The sequence below is a fragment of the Talpa europaea genome (genome assembly GCF_964194135.1).
Source record: "Talpa europaea genome assembly, chromosome: 12".
Lineage (NCBI taxonomy): Eukaryota > Metazoa > Chordata > Mammalia > Eulipotyphla > Talpidae > Talpa > Talpa europaea.
Window position 1 is genome coordinate 10749174 of NC_140079.1, and position 19177 is coordinate 10768350.

Here is a 19177-nt window from a genome sequence, read left to right on the forward strand (position 1 = left end):
GGTTCTTACTGACACCAATTTTTTCAGTGCTCTATTCTTGAAATCCCAGCCTCCAGAACTGTGAGAAATAAATGTCTGATGTCTTTAAACTACCCATTCTATGGTATTTTATTTGTAGAAGCAGAACAGACTAAGACACTTTTCAAAGTCCTTTCTAGAGCCTAACAGCTGGGGTTCTGAGATCATCTGCAGAATGCAGGTCCCTCCCCTTCCCAGATTAATCTAGATCAAAAATGTCCACATCACCACACAACTTCTAAATGTTTTCCCTTTAGAAGAAGGCCTCCTTCTGAATTTGCCAAGTCAGACAGGGATACCCAGTAGCTTAGCCTGGGCCTTAGTCACCATTTTTCTCTCCACTCAGTGAGAGCTGACAAAACAGCCTTAGTTATTACTACAACTGAGCAACTTTTACAATCACCAAATCCAGGATCAAGTTCTCTCATCCCTTCACACCCAGGACTTACCTGATTCCAAGTAGCAAAATTGACTTTATCTGCTGCATTAAAGGCCATGATGTTGTATTTTTTGGTTGTGTTTCTGGAACGGGCAAGAAGAAGCAGTGCTGAGTCAATCACTCACTCACTGAGCAAACCCTACTTGGCTTAGCCTCTGGTTGTGGGCAATGATGGGGACCCACAAAAAGATCCCAGAGATTATCATTCTGTCAGGGAAGCTGCATCCATACCCCCTAACCCCATGCATTAGAAAAGCAGAAAGAGGGACAAAGATTTAGAGGAGCCCAAGATGTGGGGCTAATCAGCAACTCAGTCTTGGCACAGGGGGAGTACAGGCAAAAAATGCTTCATGGAGGAGGAATATACTAGCACTGGGTTTTGTAGGATCAACAGAATCTACCCAGCTGAGTTTCAGTTGGGGAAAAGGCAATCCAGCCTAGGCCTGGGGACTGCATCGCAGGACACAGTACTCATTCATTCATTCCTTTCCAGAGAGGCCTCAGCTCAACCCCAGAGCTGCCCTTGGTAGCGTCCAGGCTGGACGAAAAACCACAGGTATGCCAGGCACGTCTACAAATTCACAAAGGTTTTAATTCCTCTGAGGGGAGTGTGTGTGTGTGTGTGGTTGGGGGGGTGGTGTCAGGGACTTACTTGGGAACTCGAACGACATACTCAGTGATATTCTGGCTGCCGGGGCCCTGCGGGTTAAGAAGACGAGCTACGGTGAGTGCGCGGCGCGGAGGCCACCGGCACCGGCGCCGGGCACCCTCCCCCGGCCGCGTACTCACGAAGGCCGCCATCGCCAGTGGTCGGTGATTCGGGTCTGGGGTATCCGAGTCCTTTCACCCCACCGGAGTCTGCGCCCCTCAGTCCCGAGGAGCCTTCCCTCGCGGTGCAGGGTCTCTCACCCGGCCTGGGGACCCCCAAGGGTGCTGCCGACCCCGGGAAAAGCGACCCGGAAAGCAGCGCTCGGCCCACCAACGCGGCCTCTCTCGACTGCGCCTGCGTCGCCGCCCAACCCGGAAGGGGCGCTCAGCGCGGAGCGGCCAGGGGACCCGGCTCCTCCGTCTCGACACCCGCGGCCCCGGCCACGACGCCCGGCCCGGCCCGCCCCGCGGCGCACTCACTGCCGCTCGCCCGCCCGCTGACTGCAATATATAGAAGCCAGTAAACTAATCAAGACGTACGGGAACGCCCCCGTGACGTCACCACGCAAGGCTCGCGGGGCATCCTGGGACGGAGGGCGGAGAAACACCCTCGCGCGCTCTCGGATGCTTTGCGCATGCGCCACCCCACTCCGGAAATGAGTCCTAGAAAGCCGCGTCACCATAGCAACCGAGTTGCTTTCTGAGTGGCGATGCTGTTGCGGCTTCACCGGAGCCTCTTTGGGGTTCATTTCCTCCTTCAGCACCAGAGACTTCATCGTCCCGAAAAATGATCGGGCCAAGGGCCCTTGTGACGTTGAGCAGAGCCAGGAGGGCTCAGGGCTTGGGTGGGGTAGGACGCGACCACCCCACAGACCGCCGGCAGCATGGGTCTGGGGGAGTCCAAGCTGCCGCAGAAGGGCAGGTCCTTGAGGCCGCAGGAAAAGGGTAACATCGCGGGGGTGGCCCGCTTACTGGGGGTGGGGAAAGAAGGAGTCTGCAGAGGGCAGGAGGAAGGCCCAGGCACGGAATCGCATGGGGGGGGGGGGGGAGTACACAAGCCCCTCCCCCACCATGGCTGCACCGCAGCTGGGCATGCTCACGATTCAGCCATTCATTGATCCACTCGAGCGCCTGCTGTACTGTGTTCTGGCCTGGCCATCGTAAATGTGTCAAACCAGGTCCCTATCCTCTTGAAGATCATAGTATAGTGGAGGAGACAATCTCAGAAAATAAGAACCGCTACCCAGAAGATACTACATGGAAAGCGAAGCCTAATCAGGCTCAGGGAAGAGGGAGAGTTTAAGGTGGGCCCTGCAGGATACATAGAAGTTGGCTAAGGAAAGGGAGTGAGAAACAAGACACCAAAATTACACCACAAGCTAAAGCACTCTTGATGTATCTGGTAGCTTTGGACATTCATTTGTTCCTGGCCTGCTACTATATGTCAGGAGCTGTGCCAGCTACTAGAAATACAGGGACAAGTGACCCAAATGGTTCTTGTCCTCGAGAAGTTGAGTCTAGTTGGGGAGACTAACAAGAACAGGTAAATAGGCAAAATCGTGACTGACTGTGGCCATTGCTGTGGAGGAAATGGGATTCTGACACAGGATTGATGGGGAGGAGGAAGCTCTTTGGACAAAACTTTAAAAGGCCTGACAGAACTAGGGCAGGGACTTCCCAGGTGCAGGGAACAACAGGGAGGCATGAGTTTGCTAAGTTCAAGGGACCAAAATGAGGTCACTGGGGCTGGAGGAAGAAAAGGCAGGATGATACTGGATGTGTCTGTGGGTACGGGCAAGTTCTCACCTCTCTGATCCACATTTCCCTTATCTGTAAAATGGGATTATGGCCATTGTGGTTTTTTTAAAGGTTTATTTATTATTTATGCATACAAGAACTGGGGTACAGGCCAGAGGTGCAGGGGGTGAGAGGATTCACCAGAGACAGAGTGGGGAACAGAACAGGCAGATTGACCAAAGTACACTGCTGAGGGGAGCAGCGGGTGAGTCAGGAGGGGTCTGCTGCACCATGTGGGTTGCTCCCTGGCTGGGGATCAAACTCATGCTGCAGTTGCATCTTAACCCCTTGCGCCAGCAGGGAGGCCCCACATTGTGATGTTTTAAGGCAATGCAAGCAGAGGGCCGGACCTGCTCAAATTCATGTCCTCATCCACAGCAGCCTGCAATATTGCTAACGCATGCTGTGCCTGGATATACCACTGGCATGGACACACACACACACACATACACACACCAGGGCAAAAGTGCAGACCTGCACTTCTAGCAGAACTGTGTCCAGTGTCAGCCAAGGACACACACTAATTTGTAGACAAATCACATCCCCCACTCCCTATAAGCACCAACCCTTCTTTCTCCCTCTTCCCTGTAGACATCCTCAAATCCCCCCTGATCATCTTCGTGATGGGAGGCCCAGGCTGTGGCAAAGGGACCCAGTGCAAGAACATGGCAACTAAGTATGGTTTCTGCCATGTGGGACTGGGCCAGCTGCTGCGGCAGGAGGCCCAACAGGGCACCCGGCGTGGCCAGAAGATCCGTGACATCATGCTCCAGGGGCTCCTGGTACCCACGGTGAGAGAGAGATCATGGGCACAGAGGCAAGAAGGGGGTTGCCTTCCAGGGAAGGCCCTGTGAGAGCTGAGAGGCCTGGGGTGTCCCCTACTTTGGTAGCCTGGCCTGTGACGTCCTTTTCTATGAAATGAGCTCTGCTGGGCCCATATCAAAGTGCTACAGTGAGATCTGGATGATTTTCTATAAAGCACTTGTCAGGGTGCCTGGTACGTAAGCACTCAATTAAATTAGCTAGTATTTTTTTTTTTTTTTTTTGGTCCTCTCTGCTCTGTTTCCTTACTTGCAAAGTAAAGGTCACCCCAGTGACCTGTCACCTATCTATAAGGAGGTAGCGATGAGTAAATGAGACCCCGGCACATGGCAGACACCTGCCCTGTAAACAGGAGCTGGACCCAAGCTCTCAGAAGTGCTTCCGGGGACACTAAGGTGTCAGAATCTGTGCATTAGGTGGGGCAGGTGTTCCCCCACAATCTGTTTCAATTCAGACTGAGGAAGAGAATTTGCCAAGGGAACCACTTCAGTGAGGGTCCCTTTAGCACTGAGACCACCCACCACCCTTTCCCTTCCCAGGGCATCATCCTAGATATGATCAGTGACAACATGTTGTCCTACCCAGAGAGCCCGGGCTTCCTCATTGATGGCTTTCCCCGGGAGCTGCGGCAGGCCAAGGAGTTTGAACGCATTGTAAGTGACCCCCAAGTGTGTGGGGGGAGGGCGGGAAGACACTTCTTCTCCCTCTCTACCTTGGGTGGCAATCCAAAGGGGTGAGACTGGTGGAGTGGAAGGGGGGGATGACAAGAGGGAAATGCAGTTCTGCATTATCGAGGGATAGGTTGTTGGAAGTTTCTAGAACCTCACTGAAGAACTGGAGAGTTCTCCGGAGGTCAGCGACAACGTCATTTTACTGTCTTCCTTCACAGTTCCTGCCCTCTGAGTCGCAGGTGGGCTTCGCATCATCCCGGGACATAAAAATGGAATATAGTTGTTTGTTCTTGTACAGTCATGTCTTATAGGGACACCCTCTGTGATATGCATAATTAGGCAATTTCATCATTGTGCAAATGTCAGAGTGTAATGACGCAGGCCTAGATGGTGCGGGCCATGACCTACCAGGGCTAAACATAAATCCTGCTGCGGCCACACTTCCACACCCCTGTCCTCTGACAGTTCTGGAAAGCAGGCTCTGTCCTTAGGAGTTTACAAGACAGACTCTGTCCCTGCTCACAGCATATCAATACACAGGCACCGAGCAACAGTGAAATTTCTGGGGACAGAAAGTACCAGGAACAGAAAGAATGACATCCTGAAGGGGTGAGTGGGCTCTTTCAGTTTAGGGTGGTCGAGGAGGCCCCCCTGGAGTGAGGAGATGGAGGAGTGATGGAGGAGGCACATGCTGGTATTGGGCAAGGTTGACTTTATGCAAAGGCCCATCTGAGCTCAAGAACTGCGGTGGCCTTAGTGTCTGTGGGTTGTCTTGATACTCTTTGAGCAGGAAATGAGAAATGACTTGAACTGGAAAGAAACAGCTACAGGCTGGAGGTGTGTGGGCTTCTCTGGAACTTGCTAGATTCCAGGGGAGTGCCTTCAGAGAACCCCAAACAGATTGAAAGAGTCATGCCAAGGTCATGGGGCCGGGGCAGCTGTCCCACAAGGGTGTCCGGGTCGGGCCCTGCCCTGTGTTTATGCCTCCATTGTAGCAATGCTGTCAGGCACATGGTGATAAAGCTAAAGGGAAAATGAGTTTTGAGGGTTTTTTGAGGGCAAAGCTGGATGCGTGTCATCCCTGGGCCAGCATCTGGCCTAAAGGAGGCACCCAGCTAGCAGTGTCAGCTGCCTGGACCCCGCGAGTGGCCCCCAAATCTCAGAACAGAAGCAGGGCATTCCCACGCCGGGGTGTCGTTTGATCCTCTCATGCGTTAGGTTTGGACTCAATAGCCTTTTAGCACTTTTTCTGAATTAGTGGCCAACCTTCAACAATCAGGAGGTGGCACACCACACACACCACTGCTCTTGCAAATTGCCTGACTTGGCAACGTTGGGCCTGCACGTATGTCCCCATGGCAACAGCAGCATGAACTCGTCCTGAGCTTTTTATGCTCGTCCAGCACTGTTGTCAGTACTCTACACAGAAGATCTCTCATCTTCCAGAACATTCTAGACACCCCACTTTGCCACAGAGGGATGGGGGCACTTGCCCAGGACCCCACAATTAGGTGGTGGAGGCAGGACTTGAGCCTGGGCAGTCAGGCTGCGAGGCCCAAAGTTTAACCACGTGCCATCTCCACTTCACCAGGGTTCCCCGCTCCACCCAGTTCCCACTCCATCAAGGAGGCCGAGCATCATCATCTGCCATTTGGACTCCTACTTGCATTGTGGTTTCAAGCTTAGAGGGAGAGAACACGTGCATTTCCCCCTTGCACCATGTGGCTGACAGAAGTGAGAAAAAGAAAGAGAAATGGGGCTGTATGTTAGGAAAGTGAATTTTCTTTGCACAGAATTTTCTAGATCTCTTTAAGCTTCCTGGATATTGAGCTACAAGCCGTAGAATCTGTCACAGCCCCTGCCTTAGGACCTGTCCAGGATTTAAGTGGGAGGGTACCAGCTCGCCCTTCACCCCCAGCCCCCTCTCTCCCCTCTGACTCACGTGTCTGTTTGAGGTCATCTGCTTGACGGGAGTTGGTCTCCCAGATAACTGGGCTGATGCTTTTCCCAGAGTGTCAGCTTTGTGGGGCACAAGATGGTATTAGAGTATTCACAGGAGAACATTTTCAAATAAATATGTATTTAAAAACAAACTTTGGGGCCTCCCTGGTGGCACAGCGGTTGAGTGCTGGTTGTGAAGCTGCGTGCAGCCTCTGCAGTGCCGGTTCGATCCCCGGCCCCAGGAGAGGGTCCCACAAGGTGCAACAGACCTCTCCTGCCATGCCTGCTGCTCCCCTCAGCAGTGTACTTTGTCAGTCTTCCTGTTCTGTTCCCCACTCTGGCTCTGGTGAATTTTCTCACCCTCCCGCGCTTCTGACTGTACCCAGTGCTTGTATAAATAAATGAATCTTGAAAAAAATAATAAAATAAAAACAAACTTTGAAAATTATGTTATTGCAGTGTTGGTTTACCACACTATGTTTTAGGGGCGCAGGTCCACACCTCTACACATGTGTGTTATTACACCACCCACCACCAAAGCCCCAATCATTCTCCAGCATAGTCCATTGCCCGCCCCCCTTTGCTCCTACCTTTCACCCTCCTCTTCTGCCGTCAGATATCTGGAGTTTGCTTCAGGGTTTTTTTTGTGTGTGTTCCTTTGCTTTCTTTATAGTCCGCACGTAAGTGAAATCATCTGTCTGTCTTCTTTGGACTATTTCACTTAGCATAATGCACTCCAGTTCCAGCCAGGTTGTTGCCAATGGCAAGGTTTCATCCTTTTATATATAGGCATATCGCTGAGCTGTAGTCCTCTGTGTATGGAACAGCTTAACCCACTCATCTGGGCACTTAGGTTGCTTCACTCCAACTTGCTTGTGTACCTAGTTCTGTGAGGAACCCAGGTGTGCGTGTATCTCTCAAATTACTGCTTTGTATTCCTGGGGTAGATACCTAGGAGAGGGATTGCTGGATTATATGGTAGATTCATTTTTAATGTTTTTACAATGCTCCATACTATTTTCTGTTGAGGCTAATCTACATTCCTAGCTTTCCTCCACACCCTCGCCAATGCTTGTTTCTCGCCTTTCAGACGTGGGTCATTTTCACAGTGGTGAGTTGGTATCTCATGTGGCTTTAATTTGCATTTCTCTGGAAATATGTGATGAGGAGCATGTTTTCATGTGCCTGTTGGCCATTAGTATCTGTCCCCTCCCCTCAATTCATATGTTGGAATCCTAACCTCAGGACCTCCTATTTAGAGACCCTATTTAGAGATGGAGTCTTAAATGAGAGGATTAAGGTAAAAGAGGGTGGGCCCTCATTCAATCTGACTAGAGTTGCTATAAGAAGAAATTAGGACACAGACATACCCAGAGGGATGACCGGATGAGGACTTGGAGGTCATCTGCAAGTCAAAAGCAAGACCTCAGAAGGAACCAACCCTACTGACTGATGACACCTTGATCTTGTGCTTCCAGCCTCTGGGACTGTGAGAAAATAGAATTTCTGTTCAGCTACCCAATCTGTGGTTCTTTTTGGTGGCTGTCCTGGCAAGCTCATGCGGGGTCAGATGGTGGCCACTGTAAAATAGCCCATGAAGCTCTTAGCTCATGGTGTCTTGTGTGTGTGTTTTAAAAGATTTATTTTTATTTATTTATGAATATAAGAACTGGGGTGTAGGCCAGAGGTGCAGGAGTGGGGTGAGAGGGTTCACCAGAGACAGAGTGGGGAAGCAGAACAGGCAGATCTACTGAAACACACTGCTGAGGGGAGCAGCGGGTGAGACAGGAGAGGTCTGCTGCACCATGTGGGTCACCTCCCTGGCTGGGGACAGAACTCAAGCTGCAGTGCCTGGTGTTGGCTTGACAGTGCTGAGACTTTAACACCTGTACCACCAAGGAGGCCCAGCTTTTGCTCCTTTTTCCTTCTGACAGATTACGGTTCTTCTTCCTGACTTCTAGGAATTCTGCATAGCCCTTTGTGATTTGGTTGTAAATATTTCTCCTCTAGTTTTTGTTAGCTTTGACTTTGATTAGTGTCTTTTTGCCATGTAAGTTTTTAAAAATTTTTATCAAATTGATCAATATTTCCTGTTATTGCTTCTGGATTTTGAGCCATAGTTACATTTTTTCCCTCCCAATCTTAAATTATAAAGGAGTTCATCCACAGTTTCTTTAGGACTTGTATGGCTTTATATCTTACATTTATATCTCTGATCCATTTGGAACTTAACCTAGTTTTTGGAATGAGGCAAGCATTCAGTTTTATCTTTTTCCAAATTGCTGCCCAGCATTATAGACTTAAACGTCTGCATTTTTCTCCATGGACTTGAGATACTACCCTAACCATTTACCAAATTTCCATTTTCACTCGGCTCTATTTCTGGACTTTTCCTATTCTAGTTCAGATGCGGTTTGTCCTCTGTGTACTGTTGTTTTAATCATGGAGTTTTTGTTTTGCTATAGTAAGGCTGAACGCCCTTTCCGTGCCCCACCATCCATTTTCTTTGCCTATATTCTGGCCATTACCCCTTGTTTATTTTTGTATGAATGTTATAATCAACTCAGCTGCACTAAAATACACACACTCATATATAAACACATATATGTGTATATACATATATATGTATACATATATATACATACATATATATATATGTATACATACACACACACACACAATTTGGATCACATTAAATTTTTCAACTAATTTAGAAGCCCTTGGCTCCTTTATAATGTTGAATCCTCCTTATCCAAGAACATTTATATCTTCCTTTTTCTCAAGTCTTCTTTTTTTTTTTTTCAGTCTTCTCATGTATTTTATTTTTTTTCTTTTTATTCCCCATACAATTGCAGCCCCCCCATTCTGACCCCAATCCCTCCCCTCCCGCCCCCGCCCCCCTAAAAGTGTCTCTGGTTCATAGTTTTTTGTTGATTTTGATTTTCACTTTCTTATATTCATTTTCCTGGTCCCTTATTTAAGTTTTCTAGATTCCTGCTATGAGTGAGACCATCCGGTATTTTTCTTTTTCTTTTTGGCTTATTTCGCTGAGCATGATCCCTTCCAGCACCATCCATGTTGCTGCAAATTGCATGTGTTTATCTTTTTTGAATGCTGAGTAATATTCCATGGTATATATGTACCACATCTTCTTGATCCAGTCATCTATTTTTGGGCATCTGGGCTGTTTCCAAAGCTTAGCTATTGTAAACAGTGCTGCTATAAACATAGGGGTGCAGGTGTTCTTTGGAATTGATGTTTCTGTGTCCTTTGGGTAAATACCTAGGAGTGGAATTGCTGGATCATATGGAAGCTCTATGTTTAGTAGGTCCAGAAATCTCCACACAGCTTTCCACAGTGGTTGGACCAGTTTGCACTCCCACCAACAGTGCAGAAGAGTTCCTTTTTCTCCACACCCTCGCCAACATTTGTTGTTGCTAGTTTTTTTAATATGTGCCATTCTCACTGGTGTAAGATGGTATCTCATGGTAGTTTTGATTTGCATTTCCCTGATGACAAGTGATGTTGAACATTTTTTCATATGCCTGTTGGCCATTTGCATTTCCTCTTCAGAGAAGTTTCTTTTTAGCTCTTCTGCCCATTTTTTGACTGGATTATTTTCTTTGTTGTTGTTGAGTCTCATCAGCTCTTTGCAGATTTTTGTGATCAGTCCTTTATCATTAGTGTTGGGTGCAAAAATGTTCTCCCAGTTGGTGGGGTTTCTCTTTGTTTTTGTTATTGTCTCTTTTGCTGTGCAAAAGCTCTTTAATTTGATGTAGTCCCAGCTGTTTATCTTTGCCTTCACTATCACTGCTTTGGGTGATGTGTCTGTAAAGATGTCTTTGATGTGCAAATCACGTAGTGTTTCGCCTATATTTCCTTCTATATATTTTATGGTTTCAGGTCTTATGTCTAGTTCTTTAATCCATTTTGAGTTGATATTTGTGTATGGTGTGAGGTAGTGGTCAAGCTTCATTCTTTTGCATGTAGCGACCCAGTTTTCCCAGCACCATTTATTGAACAAACTTTCTTTGCTCCAATGCATATTCTTTGCTCCTTTGTCAAAGATTAGTTGACCATAAATCTGTGGGTTTATTTCTGGATTTTCTATTCAATTCCATTGGTCTGTATGTCTGTTCTTGTTCCAATACCATGCAGTTTTGATGATTATGGCTTTGTAGTATAGTTTGAAGTCTGGGAGTGTGATGCCTCCATTCCCTTCTTTTTTTTTTTCAGGAGAGCTTTGGCTGTTCGGGGTTTTTTGTGATTCCATATGAATTTCATCAATAATTGTTCTATTTCTTTGAAGAATGACATTGAAATTTTGATTGGAATAGCATTGAATCTGTATATTGCTTTTGGAAGGATGGCCATTTTAATAATGTTTATTCTTCCAATCCATGAGCAGGGGATGTCTCTCCATTTCTTTGTGTCTTCTTCTATTTCTTTTAACAGTGTTTTATAGTTTTCTTTGTATAGGTCCTTTACCTCTTTTGTTAGATTTATTCCCAAATATTTGATTTTTTTTGTTTCAATAACAAAAGGGATGGTTTTTTTGATTTCTTCTTCTTCAGATTTATTGTTTGTGTATAGGAAGGCTACTGACTTTTGCATGTTGATTTTGTATCCTGCCACTTTACTGAACTGATTGATGAGTTGAATTAGCTTTTCTGTGGAGTTTTTGGGGTTCTCTATGTATAATATCATATCGTCTGCAAATAGTGATAGTTTGACTTCTTCTTTTCCTATTTGGATTCCTTGGATGTCTTTCTCTTGTCTTATTGCCCTGGCTAGGACTTCCAGTATTATATTGAAAAGCAGTGGTGAGAGTGGACATCCTTGTCTTGTTCCAGATCTTAATGGAATAGCTTTCAGCTTTTCACCATTGAGAATGATACTGGCTGTTGGCTTGTCATAGATGGCCTTTATGATGTTGAGGTATGTTCCTTGTATCCCAAGAATTTCAAGGGCTTTTATCATGAATGGGTGTTGCACTTTGTCGAAAGCTTTCTCAGCATCTATTGATATTATCATATGGTTTTTATATTTCTTTTTGTTGATGTGTTGGATAACATTGATTGATTTTCGGATGTTAAACCATCCTTGTGTCCCTGGAATGAATCCTACTTGGTCGTGGTGAATTATCTTATGGATACATTGTTGGATTCTGATAGCTAAAATTTTATTGAGGATTTTTGCATCAGTGTTCATTAAGGAGATTGGCCTGTAGTTTTCCTTTTTTGTGTTGTCCTTGTTCGGTTTTGGTATTAGTGTAATGTTGGCTTCATAAAACGTGTTTGGTATTGTCCCTTCCTTCTCAATTTTTTGGAAGAGTTTGTGAAGGATAGGCACTAATTCGTCTCTGAATGTTTGGTAGAATTCATTTGTAAATCCATCAGGTCCTGGGCTTTTGTTTTTGGGGAGGTTTTTGATTACCATTTCAATTTCGCTAATTGTAATTGGTCTGTTTAGGTGTTCTATTTCTTCTTTATCTAGCTTTGGGTGATTGTAGAGTTGTAGGAATTTGTCCATCTCCTCTAGATTGTTAAACTTGTTTCCATATAACTGTTCATAGTAGTTACTGATTATTCTTTTGATTTCTGCTGTGTCCGTTGTGATTTCTCCTCTTTCATTGATGATCCTGTTATTTGTGCTTTCTCCCTTTTTTCCTTTGTGAGCCTGGCTAGGGGTTTGTCTATTTTATTGATTTTTTCAAAGAACCAGCTCTTGGTTTCATTGATCTTTTGGATTGTTTTTTTAGTTTCAATTTCATTTATTTCTGCTTTGGTTTTTATTATTTCTTTTCTTCTACTGGTTTTGGGGTTTTTTTGTTGTTCTTTTTCTAGATCTTTGAGCTTCGAGATTAGGTTGTTTCTTTGCGTTCTTTCTTGTTTCTTGATGTGAGCTTCTATTGCTATATATTTTCCTCTTATTACTGCTTTTGCTGCATCCCATACATTTAGGATATTGGTGTCCTCCTTGTCGTTCAATTCAAAAAATTTTTTAATTTCTTCTTTGATCTCCTCATTAGTCCAAAGGTCTTCCAGTAGTGTGGTTTTTAATCTCCATGAGGTAGGAAAGTTCCTTGCCTTCTTTTTATGGTTTATTTCTAGTTTGATGCCTTCATGGTCAGAAAAGATGGTTGATATGATTTCAATCTTGGTGTATCTGTTGATGTTTGTCTTGTGCCCCAGTATGTGATCGATCCTGGAGAATGATCCGTGTGCGCTTGAGAAAAATGTGTACTCCGTTTTTTTGGGATTTAGTGTTCTATAGATGTCTGTTAAGCCCAATTGCTCTAGGTCCTTATTTAGAGCTTTGGTTTCTTTACTTATTTTTTGTCTTGTTGATCTATCCATTGTTGATAGTGGTGTGTTGAAGTCTCCCACTACATATGTGTTTTCTCTGATGTCTGTTTTCAGAGAGGACAACAGTTGTCTGATATATTTTGGTGCTCCTTCGTTTGGTGAGTATATGTTAATGAGTGTTATTTCTTCTTGAAGTATTGTCCCCTTGATCATAATGTAGTGACCATTGGGGTCTCTTTTTATCTTTTTGAGTTTGAAATCTGTTTTATCTGATATAAGTATAGCTGTTCCTGCTTTCTTTTTTGGTCCATTTGCTTGTAGGATTGTTTTCCATCCTTTAACTTTGAGCCTATTTTTATCTTTTGTAGCTAAATGTGTTTCCTGGAGACAGCAAAAGGTTGGGTTTTGTTTCTTAATCCAGGCTGCAACTCTGTGTCTTTTTATTGAAGAGTTTAGTCCATTTACATTTAGAGTTAATATTGATATGTTAACATCTGTATTTGCCATTGTGTTTGTCTTTCCTTTGATTTTATTTATTTATTCTTTTAATAACTTTTTTTTTTGGCCTTCTTTCATTGTTATTCGTCCCTCTGAGGTTCTGGCTTTAGGACTCCTTGTAGTATTTTTTGGAGTGGGGGTTTAGTTGCAATGAAATTCCGGAGTTTCTGTTTGTCTGGGAAGGTCCATATTCTTTCTTCAAAGAGGAAGGAGAGCTTTGCGGGATAGAGTATTCTTGGTTGGCATCTGTTTTCTTGGAGTCTGTTGACTATGTCCCTCCACTCTCTCCTTGCCCGTAGTGTTTCTTCGGAGAAGTCTGATGTCAGCCTGATTGGTTTTCCTTTGAATGTTATCTGTTTCTTCCCTCTTGCCAGCTTCATTATTTTTTCCTTGTCCTGGATTCTTGGGAGCTTTACTATTATGTGTCTTGCTGTATTTTTCCTTTCGTCGTGGAAGTTTGGTGTTCTTCTTGCTTCTTGTATATCAATTTTCAGCTCCTTCTTCACATTTGGGAAGTTCTCTTCAATTATCTCTTTGAATATTTTCTCTGTTCCTACATCTCTCTCCTCTCCTTCTGGTATTCCTATAACTCTTATATTTCCTTTCCTCATGGAGTCAGATAGTTCCCGAAGTCTTTCCTCGTTCTTTTTCCTTTGTACTTCTCTTTCCTTTTCTGTTTTGGTTCTTTTTATTTCTGTGTCTTCAAGATTACTTATTCGTTCTTCCATTTCATCTATTCTGCTTTCATTGCTTTTCCCAGAATTCTTTAGTTCTTCCATTAATTCTTTGATCTCCTGCATTTCTTTTACTTCCCTCTTTAGGGACTCAATTTCTTTCTTCTGACCATTGTTTTCCCTCTCTAGGGACTCAATTGCATTCTTCTGATCGTTGATTATTTTTTCCTTATCATTGTTTTCCTTTATGACTTCTGTCAGTTTTTTAATCACGGCAATTTTAAATTCTCTTTCTGGAAGGCTCAGAAATTCTTCCAAGTTATTGTCGTTGCAATCTGGGGGCTGGTTTTCTTTTTGTGGTGTGCTTTTTCTCTGGAGAGTTGCTAGGTTGCGTGTGGTTCTTCTCCTCCCTACTGTCTGTTTTCTAATTTGCCGTATGCGTTGGGACACTGTGTTGTTGGGACTGGCCGGCATCTTGGGTGGGCTTCTCTGCTCCCCTCTGGTTCCTCCAGGAGTCATCTGTCAGTTTCAAGCAGTCTTTACTGGAGAAAGGTCCCTGTTATAAAATGCCGATGTGGGGACACACTCCCCTGTGCGCCTGGTCTGCCCCGGCGGTGGGTTCCTGCTCCCCCTCTGGGCTTGGACTGCAGGCCAGAGGGGGTCTGGCGTGGGCGAACTTCCCCCGCTCACCTCTGGCTCCTGAGGAAGCCTTCTGCAGGTAGTCTTTACTGAAGAAATGTCCCTGTTCTAAAATGGTGATGTGGGACACACTCCCTGCGCGTCTGGTCTCAGGCACACTCTTCTGCGCGCCTGGTCTGCCCCGGCTGTGGGTGCTCGCTCTCCCTGTGGGCTCAGACTACTTGTTCGGAAGGGGCCCGGTGTGGGCTAACTCCCCAGCTGGCCACTAGCTCCTTCAGGAGCCTCTGCTGGCTTCAAGTCGCTAGGTGGCGCCAGAGATCTCTCCTAGAGCCCTTGGGGAGCTGATTTTCCACCCCGTGGGACAGGGAGCAGAGCGGGGATGGTAGGGTACACCTCAACGGCTTTGGGGTGCTGTGTCTGCCTTGTGCCCCACCGTCGTGGGGAACCCACGCCCCTAATTTCGTGCCCCGGGTCTCAGTTCCAAAGCCCTCAGTTCCAGGACGCGGGCTGTAGCCCAGATCAGTGGCGCAGGAATGGCGCCTTTTGAATCCCGCTTCCCTGCCTGGGTGCCTGGTTCCTGCTCACTCAGGGAGGGCCTCCGCGGTCTCCCCGCAAGCCTAGGTCGCAGGTGCAGGGACCTGGGCAGCTGCGATCCGATCCGGATCAGCGCGCCGCTTTCTGCGCAAGCTTACCGGGCGGCCGGGGCTGTGTGCTGGTGCTGGTCTCCTCCTGGGGGGCCTCAAGTCTTCTTTTGAGTCACTTAGGAATGTTTTAAGTTTTCCTTAAAGATTTTCTTTAAGACTCTATCCATCGAGAGAAAAAAATTTGAGTATTAAAAAAATGGTTATTTCAAATGGGACCTTGTTGTCTATTTCTAGATGGTGATTTCTGTGTCCATGTAGGCTGGCTTCCATGTATTAGTGCTATATCCTGTGTCTTCATCACATTAAGTTTGTACCATTGTGTTGATTTTCCTGAGCTTTCCAGAAATATAATGATATCATTCGCAAATGGACATTTTTTTAAACCTTCTTTTCAATCCTGGTCTCTTGAAATGCTTTCTTTAATTTCATTATCTTAGCTAAATCTCTTATACCTTACCAAGTTATATTGGCAAGTATGGGCAATTTTGTTTTGTTCCTGACTAAGTTGCCATTAAGATGTTGGCTGGAGATATCTTTGTCAGTCCTTGAGGCTTTTTTCTTTTCAATCCAGAAACATGCTGAATTTTGTCAACTGCCCTTTTTGTCAATTGATAGACAACATAGCCCATATAAGGATGCTCACAAGACCTTTCTTTAAGATATTAATACAATAAATTGTATTGAGCCATCCTTGCTTTCCTGGGATGGATACCACTTGTTTTCTTAATGAAAAATTAAAAAAATTTTCTGGAAATTCTAGAGAAAGTAGCAGTTGGAGCTCTGAGTGGGTGGCCATGATTTTATCCAGGATGGTTTCCCCAAGGTGGGGCCAGTCAGGGTGGGCAGAGCAATGATTGTGGGCAGTGGTAAGCTTCAACTCTATACCTGCCTGTAAAGTTGTTTGGGCAGGAGGGAAGCAAGTGAAGACTGCTGTAATCATCCTAAAAGAAATACTTCAATCTACATATCCATCACTAAGGAACCAATTAAGTAAACTCAGCACATCTATACAATAGACTGCTATATACTGGTTTAAAAGATCAGGAACTTCCTTATATGCCAACATATGGAATTATCTCCACTAAGGAAATAAAATAAGAATAAATGTCTTCATTCACCATTTGTATTTTAAGAAGTAGAAAAAAAAAAAACCCCAAACAAACCCTTGTTGACTTGTACAACTTGTGCCTAAAACGGCTCTAGGAGACATAGATAACTTGGCTGCCTCCAGGGAGGGTGGCACTGGGTAGCCAGGAACAGTGAGGAACTCTTCACTGTTAGCGTTGCTTTGCTTGTGAAGAGGCAAGATGTCTTACCTATCCAAAACACAAACGCATGAAACAAACGCTTTTTTCATTTAATGAAAAAAAAGGACTTGGGCCCAATTATTCTTTACTTTTATCATTCTTTATGAACAATCCAGAATTTCTGATCTGGGCCAGGTAGGGGTGCTAGGGACATAGTGGGAAGAATAGGCTACTCGGCCCAGCTTCTTCCTCACCTGGTCTCCTTTGTGGGTGTCTTAGGTCGGCCGGGCCCCCAACATTGTCATGGTGTTTGACTGTTCCATGGAGACGATGGTCCAAAGAGTGCTGCGCCGGGGTCAGGTGGAGCACCGGGCAGACGACTGTGAGTCGGCCATCCACCGGCGCCTGGAGACACACTACACCCTGTTTGAGCCTGTCTTGACCTTCTACCAGCAGAAGAACCTGCTCTGGAATGTAGGTGCTCCTGGCTTGCCACTTGGCCCCCTTGGCTTTCTGGGGGACTAGATTCAGCTTAAACAGTACATTGTTGCCCCAGAACTCTTCTGGCCCTGGTTTTCCCATTTCCTTCATTAGGCAGCAAGGGAGCAGGGTTTGGCCTCCTGGCAGACATTTAAAGTCTAAACGGAATGGCCCCCAAACTGCAACATTAAACTTTAAAATGTTATCTGCAAAACATAAGATTGACCACTGTTGATCACAAGTCCAGGCATATGTATTCTCAAGGTGGAAGGAGAGTATCTTAATTCTTAAAAGGTATAGCTGATACCTTTCCCTACACCTTTTACTGAGCCCCATGCCGGCGGGTTGAGTGTGAGATGAGAGATGATGCCCTATGGAATTAGCTTTCAACCAAGGATGGGGATGAGCGGGCTATCTGCCCCAAGCGCACACCCCTCTCATGGCTGTCCTGAGGGCATCTCTGGGCAGCCTGTGTGGCTGACTGGTAACCTTCCCAATCTGTTCTCCCTCCCACACCGATTGGACCTGGGATTGCACCTTTTGATTCTTCACCTGCAATCATTAGAGATGCCTGTGGTCTCTTTTCCCCTCATTGGAGGGGTAGAGAGCAATGATCTAATGGGACTCAGAACTGACTCCTTGCTTTATCTTTCAGATCTTGGCAGAAGAAACTCCACAAAACATTTTTGCCAAGTGCTGCTCTGTCATAGACAGTCTGCAGTGAGATGAAGATGCTGGGGCTCTGCCTTTACCCTCACCCCAGAATCCACACAGGGCTCAGAAAGGAGTGCAGAGCATGCGAGGTAAGATGTGTGGTGAGGGGAGATCCAGGTTCTATGTCAACTCCACCCACAAAACTGAGGTGACAGCATCCTTTCTCGGGCCCACTGATAATGAGCAGGTTGCTAACAACTATGGGCCAGGTGATAAGGGCTGTGGAGGGACCTATCTGGAAGTGGCAGCTGTCACTGACTCCTGCTGGGCCCTGTCATCCTAATCCTGAAGGTGAACCCTGATTTCTAAGTGTCGCTACTCAACCTAAATCCATGAGGGACTCCAGCCATAGAATGTCACAAACTGGCTGCCCTCCTGGGCCAGATGACTCAAGTGGGCCTCAATTCACTCTGCCATCTTGTCCTCACCTTTCAGAGGCCACGTCTGCCACCAAGTACTGGAACTGAAACCACTTCCTCGAAGAGGCCAAGCAACTCCCAGGGGCAGTTTTATGTTTGCTGCCGTGCAGGTTGCATCCATGGGAACACCTGTCCTTAGGGAGTCTTCCGGGTGCCTTGCTCCCCAAGTTCCCAGAGGGAAAAAGTTGGGGGCAGATTGCAGTGGTAGGCCCAGTTGCTATTCCCTTCAAGATGAGGAGGGTAATCTTTGGGGGCCCACACCCCACTCTCCTTGATCAAGCCTTATTATTCCTCAACTTGTTTCTTCCACAAACACAACTGCGGACAGGACGCAGTTTTTAGACAAAAAGCACTTTATTTAACCAAAAATGGGGGGGGGGACGGGGAGTTAGGAAAGCACAATGCGCCTGCAGAAAACTATTTTCTCTTATAATTGTTTTCTTAAAAAAAAAAATAAGAAAAAACAAAAACAGAAACACAACACAAGCTTGTAATTTCCAATCACCATTATCAGGCTTTTACAACATCTATAAAGAACAAATATTTTCAAAACTACGGGGGAGGAGAGGAGAGAAGAGAAGAGACGGCACCCAGCAGACGAGGGGAGGTTTTGTTATCATTTATTTGTGAAGTTAAAAACGAGCGATAAAAAGTAAAAACTGCCATACAATTTTTTTTTGTTTTGTTCTGTTTTCAGTTGCAATGTCCTTTCAAACAGATGAACCACAACAGACCAGTCCTGGGAGTGGGGGGACAGGAGGGACCGCGGGGGAGCCGAGCTGGGGGTGGAAGGAGGAGCAAGAAGGGAAGCAGAGAGGCCAAGGGGGTTTGACTGAGGGGTGGGGCGGGGGGAGTGGTGGAGTTGGTTCCTGCAATATTAACACCTGGTCCAAGGAATGTTTCACCTCTAACTAAAAGAAAAGAAATAGCAAGAGTGACTTTTTCTCCTTTGTTAAAGTTTATTTTAAAAACATGAAAAGGGCCAAGGGTGGCGGGGAGAAAATTGCTTTCCCCTGAAAGAGGCAGTTTCATGAAGGCTTGGGGGGCTGAGGGGGATAGAGATTTTTATATATATATATAATTTTATAGGTTTTCTTTTGCTCTGTTTTTTATTTTTAATTATTTTTTTTTTTGCAGAGACTTAGTTCTCACTATCTTCTATGGCTGGCTCAACATGAAGGATCCCAATTTTGAAAGAAAAAAAAGCATGTGAGAGAC

The 19177-nt window shown here is 45.7% G+C and overlaps 1 protein-coding gene across 1 annotated transcript; it reads left to right on the forward strand.

Moving 5' to 3' along the window:
• Positions 1-1989: 1989 nt before the first annotated feature.
• Positions 1990-17550, forward strand: LOC311182454 (adenylate kinase isoenzyme 1-like; the record flags this gene model as incomplete). Its single annotated transcript, XM_084251249.1, has 5 exons — positions 1990-2050; positions 3494-3693; positions 4264-4377; positions 16626-16820; positions 17482-17550. The coding sequence occupies 5 exons, from the start codon at positions 1990-1992 to the stop codon at positions 17548-17550; spliced, it is 639 nt and encodes a 212-aa protein (XP_084107375.1).
• Between the last annotated feature and the right edge of the window lie 1627 nt (positions 17551-19177).